Source organism: Humulus lupulus, chromosome 5 (assembly GCF_963169125.1).
Source record: "Humulus lupulus chromosome 5, drHumLupu1.1, whole genome shotgun sequence".
NCBI classification, from domain to species: domain Eukaryota; kingdom Viridiplantae; phylum Streptophyta; class Magnoliopsida; order Rosales; family Cannabaceae; genus Humulus; species Humulus lupulus.
The window spans coordinates 228143872-228158214 of NC_084797.1; the positions used below are offsets into that span (position 1 = coordinate 228143872).

At 27.8% G+C, this 14343-nt stretch overlaps 1 protein-coding gene across 2 annotated transcripts; it reads right to left on the reverse strand.

Moving 5' to 3' along the window:
* Positions 1–1005: 1005 nt before the first annotated feature.
* LOC133778305 (MADS-box protein SOC1-like) lies at positions 1006–14115 on the reverse strand. 2 transcript variants are annotated; one of them, XM_062218189.1, is made up of 7 exons: positions 13393–14115; positions 5089–5203; positions 4938–5005; positions 3592–3691; positions 3217–3258; positions 2647–2688; positions 1006–1397 (listed from the first exon to the last, which is right to left on the reverse strand). In XM_062218189.1, exons 1-7 carry the CDS (start codon positions 13572–13574, stop codon positions 1242–1244), a joined length of 705 nt encoding a protein of 234 aa, XP_062074173.1. In that variant the 5' UTR covers positions 13575–14115; the 3' UTR covers positions 1006–1241. The 2 variants fall into 2 exon arrangements, with proteins under 2 accessions (XP_062074173.1, XP_062074174.1); XM_062218190.1 differs by having other exon boundaries at positions 5089–5194; positions 13393–14104.
* Positions 14116–14343: the final 228 nt, after the last annotated feature.

Here is a 14343-nt window from a genome sequence, read left to right on the forward strand (position 1 = left end):
TCCACCAATTTTAGGAAAAGTCAAAAACTTATAATGTTAAAAACCAATTAATAATTTGCTAGGTAGATATTTGAACAAGTGGAATCATAGCTCCAAATTATTTGGCCGGCTGAGACTAATTGACATATAATAATATTAAACCTTGTTGTGACTTGTGAGATTACTATACCTAACATTAAAAACTGAGAGACTTACACTTTTGGAAACTCTTATATATAATACAAAATATCACAAATGAAATTGGAAGACTTATTAATAACAATTTCTCTTTCAGTGATTTTTCTTCTAACCTAAGCTAATCTTTGAACAGTAGTTCACCTAATATAAGTGTCTTTATTTGCTTATTTATTCTACCAAAAATAAATATATAAATAAAAAATAAAAAAATCAACTCTTTCAACAAACTTATAAATGCCTAGTTTTTTAAATATTAAATATATTATCCAAAATTAACTGAAAATATATTATATTCAATTTATAACAAAATGATTATTTTAAAAAAATAAAAATGTAAATAAAATTATTAAATTATATTAAAAAGAAATATACTTTTTAAATATATTATTTAATAAAATTGTTATTTTTTTCATACAAACCACATTTTATTATCATTTAAGACATTAATTATAACTGATATGCCTAAATTTTTCCAACAAGAAAAGCTTTCATATTTATTTTGAAACTAGAAAAGCCTTAAAATATACAAATATATATACACACATAAAAAATTTAATAATAATAATAATAATTTACAACCTTAGACAATAATATAGCTTACACTGTCCAAGGCTAGAGGGGACTCTAAATCCAACTCATAATATTGGTAAATAAAACAGAAAATGTCATTTTATTTTTCTAAAAGACAACTAATGTATACGAACATACATACATACATACATGAGAAATAACATTTTCTTTCTTCAGTAATATACAAACTATAAGGCCAGGTGACCATATACATATACATATACATATACATATATATATATATATTCCAGACAATGATTAATTATAACGCCATGGTGTTTGTTAATCAAGTTATTGTAATTTAGACATACACGATGGTCATGAAACTTTGAAAGAGTTTATTGCGTTTCAATTATTTTGATCACCTCAAAATCAAAGTGATAAAAATATATAGAAAAGCAAATATATTATAATGAAGAAAGAAGGGGTTTTGTTTTTGGGTACGTAAGTTTCTTATATATTGGTGTTTTGGTCATGATGATCATCACTTTTAATTATTTTCTTCTCTCAGGTAGGCCTATGAACAACTCCGTCTCCACTTCCATATTATTTTGATGATGATGATGATGATGAATGTTGTTATTATGTACAACCACCGCCTGATCTCCCTTCTCTTTACTTGCTGATGAAACGTTCGATAACATGCCACACTGAAACATATATATACATATACACATAAATACATATATATATATATGTATGTACATACAGTTCATACAGTTCATGTTAGCTATACTTGAACAGATCGATGAGCAGTAGTGATCAGAATTTTTGTAATTAATATACTTTTATATTTTTTTAGGGTAATGGGTTAATACTACAAAATCACAAATTATTAGGAAATTTAAATATGACATACAATTGTGGTTTACAAACATAAGAGATATTTAATTTTTTCTAAAGTGAAAACTAGTGGGAATAGGTGAGACATACATTAAGTTACCAAGAATGCTATATGGGTTTGGTGAACAATAAAAGATATATATATATATATATATTTATATACCACCACTTTTTTGACACTTTGTTGTGCTCGTTTTCAATTTTTAATAGGGTTGGTAATTATTTGATACTCTGTATTTTTACAAAGTATCATTTTGATATCATCTGTTTTCAATAATGCTCATATAGTACCTTGTATTTTAAAATCGTACATATTTGATACCCTAAACTCAAATTTAATTAATAAAATTTTACCAATTTAATAAAACTGTTGTCAATTATGTAAGTTTCAAATTTAAATTTAATTACTTAATTATATATAACTGATGATAGTTTGATCATATTGATAAAATTTTATCTATCAAATCTGAGTTTAGGATATCAAATATGTATAATTTTAAAATACAGAGTACCATATGAGCATTATTGAAAACAGAAGGTACCAAAATGATACTTTGCAAAAACATAAGGTACAAAGGAGTAAATTCCCTTTTTAATATGTGGAGAAGTTATAATCTAATTTTATTTTTATTTTTTTATATGATAATGTATGTTGTAATTATTTAGAAATTCTCTCCCATTTTTAATAAATTTTGAATAATTTATTATACAAAAAATAAGGTTAAAAAAATTATTGCAGGAATGCTAAGCATTTTTTCAGATGCATGTGTAAAAATACTGTTTTGAACTCTATTTTGTGAGGACTAAATTATTCAAAATTTTATTTTTGAAAACTTGAATATTATAAATAATTACAATATATACTATCCTATAAAATTTAAAATTATATAACATGTCAAAAAAGAGGTGGACCCACCAGTCATCCAACAAGAAGAAAAGTAGTAGTCCTATATGTTTGTATATATATATATTGATATAACTAGCTATTATATGTGCATGAATAATTACTTGGAATTGGATCAGGTGTCATAGAGTTGGTGAGGAAAAGAAAGTTACCTGTTGCCTCAGTTTAGCATTATACTCTAGTAGGCTTTTCTCCTGAATCATCACCCAAAAATTAATCAAAATATATACAAGATTAGTATATAAATTGCAAATACAAAGATGGTATTCTTCAGACCATATTATTTTCTAGAAATTTTTAAATTTTGGAAATTTTCTTACCAAGGGTTTAAAATCTGTAAATAATTAAAAAGAATAAAAAAAAGAATCTTTAGAAAAAAAATTAGTAAAATTAAAATTTAACAATTGAGACAAATATTTTAGCAATTAGAATGTGTAGAATAAGAAAATTAGATATCTTGTGTTATAATATAACTCAAAAGATAAACTAATTAAAAGATCAGAACCAAAAGTAGAAAAATATCATATATGTGATATAGGATCAAAGTTTCAAAAATATAATATGATAGAAATAAACTTAGAAAAATTCCAAAATGACATGTACATTTGTAATTATTTTAAAGTTTGATATTTTTATTTATCTAGAAAAATCCTCCTACTATACATATACAAATTACAAAAAAGAAATCAATATTTTCAATAAATTGTTAGATGTAAGCATACCTCTTCCTTAAGATGCTCTATCTGCTCCCTGTACAGTTGATTCTTGAGTACAAGAAAAAAGAAAAAAAACACAAAAGAGTTTAATAATCAGCATTATTTAGTTTGACTTATTTTGGTTATCAAAAGATAAATTCTATTAAATATGCTATATAATACCCAAAATGGGAAAAATATATTTATTTTAATCTTTCTATAAATTATATATAGTTTTACTTTCTGAGCAAAAACATTAAAACTCAAAGAAAATGGTATAAGAAAAAAACCATCACAAACATTAAGGGCATTTTTCTCATTTTTAATTCCAAGAGTATATCATGTTTCAAAATTTAGAGTATTATTTTGAAAGATAGTGAATGAAGTTTGAGTAGGTGGTACCTTTCTTGCCCTAATTTTGGCTAAGCTTCTCTCCAACTGATTCTCTATTTGTTGTAGCTCTTGGATGGTGCTTGACTCCAAACCATCCCCCAAAAGCTTCCTACATTACACAAATATTTGATCAATATGTAAACAAAGATGGCTCAACACATTCAACTATTAATAAACTAAATTAACTTATATATATATATAAATTTGAAATTAGACTTCTCATCTGACCTTATATATAATATAAATATAAATACCATAAAACCTCTTTATAGTAATAATGTTGGGACCAACATTTTTTTATTGGTATGAGGAGGTTATAACTTAATATAATGATATCTATAAAATGTTGAAAATTAATCACATTCAAATCTAAATTAAATAATAATTGATAAAACATGTTAAATTCAATGTAGAAACATTAATAAATGAAAATGATATAAAAATATAGCTACAATGTACATATCTGTATAATATTGAAAATATACAAAGTTATTTTAGAAGTCTAAATTAATTGTTAATTTTATCATGAATTTTTAGTATGTATAAGATATTATATATATATAAAAATATATTTAATATTAAAATAATTATTACTATGTGGAGGTATATTTTCTAAAAGCAACATCAAGAAATATTATAACTTATTATTCTTATTTATAATTAGTCTTAAATTAGAGCTAGAATTTTTTACGAATACATGAAGAGTTATTCCAATATAATAACAATTTAGAAAGATTTTAGTTTATATATGTATAGACAAAAGACCAATATTATTAATATTCAATTATAAAAGTTAAGATACATGAAGGAAGAGTTCCAACCAAGTAAACTTATTAGTTGTGGGTGTATATTACAAGTATGTGGAATGGACTAGAAACTCACTGACAGGAAAGTAGATACAATAGTATGCCAAAAAGAAACACAATTATAGCATCAATCTTTATCACAGAATCACCATCATCCAATTTGTACATAAAGCAAAGATCCAAAAGATAGTGACCTTACTTTCTTTGGTTGCAAATAGAGAGATGCTTAGTTGTGCAACACTTGTAGCTAAAAACGTTAGAATTGGCGAACTATAAATATATATATGGAAATATCAAATATTCCAGACAAGTTTTAATTAAGCATATGACCACGAGTTTGACCCTTTTATTTTACTTTCCAAACAATGACAGGAGAAAGACTGATCATGGCCCTTGGCTCCGAACCAAATCCATCACATGAGTGAGGAAGGGAACATTATACATACATGAATTAATATAATTAAGGACAAGAAAACTATAATTAACATAGATACCTAGAATCACAGTTTCAAATATATATATATATATATATATATATATGAAAAGTACCTTTTAGAAACTTCAAGATGCTCAATTTTCTTTGCCATGCTAAAGGAGTCTTCTTTATTTACAGCAGGCTGTAATAGCCAAATTAATCATTCCAATGTCAGATAAAGATTACATACATGTATAAATATAATATATATATATATATACACACCTGCAGGTGCTGATCATTATCTTCTGAAACAGTTTTATTAGTAGTGTTATGGGTGCCACCATCCTTGGCTCTCCTTTGAGTATACCGCTCTATGGTCTTGTTTATGCTGAAGCATCTCCAAACAATAACAATATTATCAAAACAAAAGAATATAACATATATACTTAGTCTTCTTTATATATATATAGATTTACTCTTTCACAAGTCCAAGACAAACGTTTTTCCCAAATTATGTAACTGGTCTATATATGCTTTTGTGGACAGATATATAAATATATATATATATATATATATCCTTGCTCAAATATTGCAAAGTAATAATCTTACTCTTAGCAAAAAAAAAAAGTAAAAATTATCATTCAAATGAGAGTTCAAGCTTTTAGGTTTGTGACAAATTAAAGCTCTACCCACAACCAACAAATCTCCACTATAAATGACATTAATAGAAAGAATATTGTACAAAAGATTCAACCAAAAAGATGATAAAAGAAAACCATATATAATCAAATTAGTAATTAGCCATTTGTTAAATTAACTCAGCTGTGGTTTGAAGTTTGAACTGCGCTTATAGCTTTGACTTCAAATATACCTTTTGCTTATCAAATTAACTACTTAATTAATTCTGACTCAAGTGGCTCATTCTTTGAAAATATTAGAGGGCTAACAAACCGAAAGATTTCAATAGACCTTATTATATAGTTCCAAGTTTCAACAAGACCAATAACATAACTCTCGATCAAATATGTTCATTCTATGACCAATAAAAAATGGAATGAATAATTTTGTTATTAATTTTAAATCTTATTCTCCACTCTCATTTATATTCTCATTCCACCTGTTTTCATTCTCACGACCATACGGCCCAAGGAATCTCTTTTCTATATAAAGTAGTAGTGTTGTTCATATTATTTCAATATAAGACTTTCTACGAAGAGTTCTTACCAAGACTAATATATATATGTGTCGAATTTTTTTTCTTCCAGTTTTGCTTCTTGAATACTCATGAGACTGTTCTAAATTTATTCATCGATTCGCTTCATGTTATTCTAAATGTGTCAGACAAGGCCAGCTAGACCATAAGGAAAATTAAGCCCTAGCTAGCTAGTCTAAGGCTTCAATTTTCTTCTTTCCCACTTCTCTATTCATCAAATTTATACAATTATATATCCTCACATTCTAAGTTTTGTAACCACAAACATATCTAGTTAACAACTTTCTTCCCAAGACAGATGTGAGACACACTAGCTAGGCTAACCTCTTCTTCTGATTATCAAAGTACTCAACTGATAAGTCCAAATGAGTCTATCTATTTTAAAATGCCTGTGCTGACCAATAAACCAGAAAAAAAAATCACTCAAAAAGTTAGACACTGATTAATAATGCTACGACCAATGTTAAGACAGTACTGGAAGTTTATTCTTGAAACCCCAGAAACACTCGGACCAATGTAGGACCAGATGTCTCTACCACATTCTGCTTGGAAAACTAAATCCAAGAAGCCAAAAAGCTTGCAAGTTAAAGTAGAATTAAGCCACGTTTCTGGATTTTGTTTATTATTATTCCGTGACTCAAAGTTTAAGACCTCGTAATTCCCATAAATTTGATTCTTTGCTAATCTAAATCTAGCTTGTTTGGATTCAAATATTGAGACTATATATATAGATACTCACTCAACCAAGTTATTTAATAAATAACTTTCTTGGCTATATCACTTCAATTAAATCTATCTGCCTCTTTCTGCTCAAGGAGGAGAAACTATTTATCATTACTTCTCACCTATGAAGAAAGAATTAAAGAAAGAAGACCTTGTTATAAATGCTTCAAATTAATGAATATAGCATCAATTGTGGTACGAAAATAAGGGCCACAAAACTCGACTTTTATCCAACCATTTTGTCTTAGTTTGTAAGCAATTACACACACATATTATAAAATCCAGCTGGAGAATATATATAAGGGAACCTTCATTTTCAAGAACTTTTACTATAGATTCAACAACAAACAATATGGAACTGAAATTTCATGTTCATGTACAAGTAATAAAATAATACGTTTTTTCCAAGTGATTATATACAGACACGCGTGAGAAAATATTAGTTTATACAAAATTAAGACAAAATGCAATCATTAATAACAACTCTACAGACATCATTATAATAACAAATAAATCTTTTTTGAGGAGCTAATCTTTTGATGTGATATTTCAAATGCCTCAACTAGTTATATCATATTTCAAATGCACCTTGTGATTGTATATACACTCATGTACACACAAATGTGTCGCACAAAAGGTGTGTTCTAAATAATTCTAAGGATCGAAATTATAAACCACTCAATAAACTTTCGAAATGGAGCTCAATGATCCCTTCAAAAGAACCAATGTGTACAACCTAGGAAAACATGACTATTACAATTGAACAATCTTCCACTATTGTTGTAATATATGACTCAAATCTGCTAACTGGGGTTAAGGGTTAAGCCTTTACTAAATTATAGTTTAACCAAAGTTGTTATAACCAATTCTTATTACAGTCTACCTAGGATTAGAGCTTATACTAGGCTAGACCTTTGTGATGATTAAAAGCTCGTAATACTTGTTTTTTTATGTGTTCTCTATAGCTTAGGGTTGAGTGAAACTTTGTTCACGTGATGTGAGGATCTACAATTGGGTTTGCTCTTTTGGGAGCTAGTAATTGTAAGGATCTTAGTTCCATTGTTGAGAGACTTTAGTGGATTAAACTAAGGTATAAACACACAAACATTGGATGTATACTCACTACTACAAAAATCTCCTATCGCCTTACCCTTTCGCGAGTCAAAGGCGTTGACTGATATTGTAGAAATATGGAGCTTTTTCACATCGATCGAGTAGGAACCAACGCTAAAAAAATCAATTAATTAATAAGCATAAAATAAAATAGAAAGCCCAAGAATGCCCAAAGCAAACCCTAATTGAGTACCCCTCTCTCACTAAATCACCTAGAGTCACCCACCTTATCTCTCTCTTTCTCATGATTGACTACTTCTCTCTCTCACTCACCGACGCACCCTCACCCTCACCTTCATTCTTTCATACCTAGTTTATATTTGGACAAACGACATTGTATTTCAGTCGTTTAATCGCTTTATTCTAAACTCGATACTAATAGTCAGGGAATTTTTGATATTTTCATCTTTGTTAGAATAGAGGGCTTAGATTATTATTTATTTATTTTGGATTTGGGTATTTTCAAATCTTATTAGTTGATGTTTGGTTTGAGGTAATGGAATGGAATTTCCATTACTTTGTTTGGTTGCATTTTAGAGTATTGGAATGTCATTCCAATTGAATATTTTTTCTACTATTTTATAGAATGACTATTCTATTTGAAAATAGAAGGAAATACTATTACAATACAAGAATGAAAAAAAATTAATAATTTTTTTATCAATTTTTTTTATTCATATTAATTTTTATTCCATTCCATTCCTATTTTTTTTCCATTTCTATTTTTATTCCCTCCAACAATCAGCAACTTATTTCTTTGGTCTATTTTCAGGATATGCAGTTGGAGGGTATGCGAGGTCTCCTAGGAAGAACTCTGATCCACTTTGGTTTGATTCTGGTCAGGTTTACTGCATTTTTTTATACTCTGCCACATCAACTAACGTGGTAGATAGGGACCAATTACGTTGCTAGCTACTATGTCGGTTGCCCAACTGACGTGGTATAGTCTTTCCATGTACGTTTGGTTTTTAACCAAAGTGGAAATATTATTTTCTAGTGGTGGCTATAGTCACCATTAATAGGTTAAACCAAGTTTTTTTTTTTTTTATCTTATTATTCTTGCATTGTCTTTTTCTTGTATCTGTGATCTTATTATTCTAACTAATCTTGAGGTGAAGGGTTAAATATTTATCAAGTTAGTTTAACTAAAGATTTTACAACTAATTCTTTAAGTCTTTCTAGAATTAGAGCTAGTATACAAGGGTAGGCCTTTGTGACAATTAAAAGTTAATAATAATTAATTTTTATGTTCTCACTAAAGCTTACTAGTGTTATGTGAAACTTTATTTGAGTGATGTACAAGGATCTACAATTGGGGTTTTCTCTTATATTTTGAATCTTGTAATTGTCAGAATCTTTTCCGTTGCTGAGAGATTTGAGTGTGTACATATTGTTGATTGCCCTACTATTGTGGATTTGACTAAAGTGTACATTTGCATGGGATGTATGCTACTCACCATATGTGTATTTCTTTTTTTATATATAATCTTATTATTCTTGCATTATACATGTTTTGATTTTGGTCAAATCTATAACTATATATATATATATATTATATTGTGCTAGAGAAAAGAAATATATTATAATATTATCTCACATCACATCCAATCAATATAGAAACATTTATTCACTTATAAGGATATATGAATTTCTGTTTTCATCTAATTGAGTTTAGACGACCTTATTATTCATAACGTAGCATCAGTACTTAGTAATTATAACAAGCATATCTAATCCAAACTCATCTAAACAGCGAGCTCATCAAGAAAAATGCAATGTCACTTAAGGCTTAAGTAGCTAGATAAGAAATAAAAACATGGTCTACATATTGCCAAGTGACATGAGATCTAATTAGCATACTAAGATATAATTATTTGTTAATAATGTATCATCTTCTAAAACATTGCAAGAGATAATGATTTGAAATGCAAGTATTAAATATATATATATATAATATTTCCATGTAAATATAATGAAGAGAAAAAGCATCAAAATTATAAGAGAATAATATAAATAAAAATTGGCAAAAGATGATAGTAAGTTTTTGAACCATTTCTTACTCTACTTAATTAATATATTAACCTTTTAAAATAATAAAAAAAACCCTTAATGTCCATGTTCCCAAAATTGGAAACCAATTATAATATTTCCTATTGAACAATGGTCAAAGGTTAATATACTACAATACATTGAAAAAAATTATTTTATTTACTGCAAGTGTGTGACTATGTACTAGTATTCATAATTAAAACACACATATATATAAAATAGATATATAGGTATATAAGATTATAATATCAAAAAATGAATTAAGGATTTTATTTTTGGTAGCAAAGGCATTTGTCATTCTCTGAGGATTAGCACGGAGTATTAATAAATTTAATTATCTTCTTTAAATGTACATATGAGAAATAAGTCAATAATTAAAATACATAAACATATTCTTTAGTTAGTTTAACACTCATATCTACAAAACTTATGAGGAATTCTAAAGCTAGGAACCAAAGAAAGTTTTTTTGTCTAGTTTTTCTCATATGAGTTCTTTATCATTATTAGCATAAATATTTAATATACTATATGCATCTAAGGTTGTTGGATATATATACTGAAATGAGTTAACAGTCAAATTTATATTCTTTTCGACACATGAATTTTAAAAATAAGCTATTAATTAGGAATACAAGTCATTTTTTCCATTAACAATATATACAGATATAACAAAGTGAAAGAGCATATGCAATATGTATTACAATAAAGAAGACATCACAATCCGAATAACAGACAAATAAAAATTCTCTTTCAAGTATAAACCCATATAGCAAAAAACTAATACTATGGCTGGGCTTTTATAAGGTCTCTCGTGCAAGAAAAAGATACACACACATCATTTAGAGTAACACCAATTTAGAGAAAACCTCCTTAAGCTTGATGAGTAGAAAGAAACCATGTCAATATATCTTGAAAACTAAAATGTACTTAACTTAGAATAATATTTCAAATAAACTTGTTTAATAATGGAACAAACCACTAAATAAAAAGTACGATCGAGTTATAATTTACTTTATCCATATTTAATTATTTGGGTCAGTTTCAGTATATCTTCATCCCGGGAACATGCATATAGTGTAATGTCATATATGAATCTCTTTTGTCAAATGAATAATATATAAAACTGCCTTTGATATATTCTCATGCATGCTATCACTACAAAAAATCTAAGTTTTATTCCTAGTAAATTTTGTGATTACAAGTCTATGTGATCACTAAAAGTATTAGTCACAAAAATCACAATTTGTTGTTACTAAATATATTTTTAGTCACAACAAACTTTATCACTAAAATTAATAAGTTGTAACTAAAACTACATTAATGGCAACTTGTGATTAAGTATGACTTTTTAGTTACAAGTAACTTTTTGTCGTGACTAAAAATATCATTTAGTCACACAAAATATATGTTGTGACTAAAAGATTGTCACTACTAAAGGTGTCTTATTTGTAGTGTATCTTAATTATATATACCCATATAGCTAGACCTGATACATAAAACCAACAAAATATATAAGCGCTCAATAAACGTTACTATATATGCATACTCTGAAGAACTACATTAGTTGTATATCTTACTCTTTTGATAGTCCTATGATTAACTTTAAGACTTTATATATATAACAACACTGTTACCAGCTTAAACTCTGTCAAATCTATATAGAACTTATTTATCAGTACTTAAAAATATTAACCCTCTTATAATTATAAAGCGCCTAATTAACACACAAGAAAAGATTCTTCAAAGATCGATATCATATGGGTCAAAAAGGGCTCTAAATGAACCTTTAGATGAAGAGTACAAACGTCTATCAGTGTACTTGTTTCTCAGTATGACAGATGATCATCTTTCCCTAAATATATATGAGATCTTTGATGTAATGAAATATGATTATTTAGATGTATAGGCAGTGAACTAACTAGCTAATATCTTATAAATATACAGTATACACACAAATTAATGTATGTATATACGTGTGTGAATATGTGTTTTACTATATGGTCATTAAGTACGAACAAACAATCTCAAATATTAAACAAATTAAAGTGTACAGTTAGCTAGCTAGGTACATATATAGCTGGGCTATATCCACTAGACACAGTACTGCGGCTATATAGCTAGCTAGATTAAAAAGCTGAAAACAATGACTGTTTAGTAAAGTTTTATATATTCCACAATCCTATTAGTTTGGAATTATCTTCTTTCCAGATATATTTCGTTGGAACCTCCCTAATTGAACCATTAATTAAGACTTGTAATTATGGTTAGTGAAGCATAATTAAAAATGGAATAACTACATATTTATATAAATTTGAATATTATTCATTGAACGACGAGCTTTCAAATACAATCAGAACACACGTACGTAACATTTTACACAGATAACAATGTTATATATATATATGTATGTATATATACTATCAAATACATATTTGTTAAGGGAGTGAGGACTGTTCAGGAGTGTGGGAAGAAATGCAACACATCTTTTCATAATAACTAATTAAGTTTATGTGTTATTATTATTTAAGCAGTAGAAATAATGGTAGAAATTATAATAAGAGCTCAAAGTACAGCATGCAGTCTCTTTCCCAGACTTACCTCTTTGAAAACAGTCAATAAGATTCCAAATTAATTCACTGTGTCAGTTAATAATAGCTATAGTAAACTAAACAGTGTCAGTTATTAACACTACTTTAATCTACTTCTTTTAACCAGTAATCTTCTTGGCCTTTAATTGGCTATTAATAGACCTTGTTAAGTTCACTATAATCTTCTTTTATCTGATGAACAATGGCTATATACACAAGATATAAAACTATATAAATAATCTCATCGTTTAGTATTTCAAAAAAACCCAACTTTGTCTTTGGAATATTACAGCTCATAATAATCAGTATTTTTTTTTTTAGCTAAAATCTTAATAATACTCAATACTTGTTATATAGTTTTTCATGCTAGGTAAGCATAAGCAACTGTTTTGTCTCAAGCTTATGTTGACATATATAATGATGTTTTTTTTTAAATTTTAAAAGTTTCAGACCTAACAAAGTTGACTTTCTCTCTCGCACACTCTCACTCTCTCACTCTTTTTACAATTAATACGTTGAATTAAGGAAATATCAATTATGAAAAAATCCAATCAAAACCACATAAAACTATATTTTTTTCTTAAAAAAATAAATCACAAGCTAAGATTGGATAAGAAAGGAGAAAACGCAGCTGGAAATACCATCAGAACCCATTGATGATGACCGCAAAGGCTGAAGTTGTAGTACTATAAGCCTGCTATTTATGTCTCAATTTCGTACAAAAACGATAACCCCAACACTCATGACTCATCTTATTAACCCTCAAAAAATAATAAAAATATACACAGCAAAATATGGCATATAATCACATTATCTAGTATATAAATTAATAACTCATAAATATTTCACCAAAAAAGAAAAAGAAAAAAAAGGGTTTCAAGAAATCATATTGAAGCGTACCTAGAACTTGCGAATTCATAGAGCTTTCCTCTTGGAGAGAAGATTATAAGTGCAACTTCAGCATCACAGAGAACCGATAACTCAAACGCCTTCTTCAAAAGACCATTTCTACGCTTCGAAAAGGTCACTTGCCTGCTTGCTGCATTTTCTATTCGCTTCATCTGAGTTTTTCCCCTAACCATCTTCCTCCAAATTAAGCTCTCTCTCTCTCTCTCTCTCTATATATATATATATATATCTATATATATATGTATCTTTATGTATAAATCCAGGAAAAACTGAGACAAAAGAAGGAATACCCAGAAGAGAAAACGATGGATTTGAGAGAAAATATGAAACAACTGACCGAAAACAAAAAATAAAGTTGATCTAATCAGAGATATGGAAAACAACTAGAGGCAAAACCCAGTAAAGTTTCCAAAAATAGAAAAAGGGGCGAACTTTAAATCTAACGAAAAAAGGAAAGTCACAAAGGATGATTTGTTTTTGTTTTTCCTTCTGCCACTTATTGCTAAGTTTGGAGAGATCTCATCTCAGTTTGGGAGCCAAGAAAAGAGGATGAGAGATTTTCTCAGGAAAAGAAAAATGGGGAAGAGGGTTGGGTTTTTTCTTTCCCTTTATTTATTTATTTTGAGAATATAATGAATATAATTTTAAAAATAGCAATAATCTTTATAGCAAGTAACCCTAGAGATATAAGTAGTAAATTTAACATAAAAAATGGAAAAGTCAAGGTTGTGAAGAACCTAATCTCTTTCTCTTTTTGGTAAATACTTGAGAAAAAAATAGACACCTCCCATAAAAAGAAATAAAAACGAATAAATGCTAAAACATGTGAAGCCATTATTGCTTCATCCAATCAGAAAATAAAAAAGAAAAATCTTTCTATGGATGCACAAGAAAGAACTGGGTGGTGTGAGAGAGGCACGTGACGACACGTGGTGTTGATGA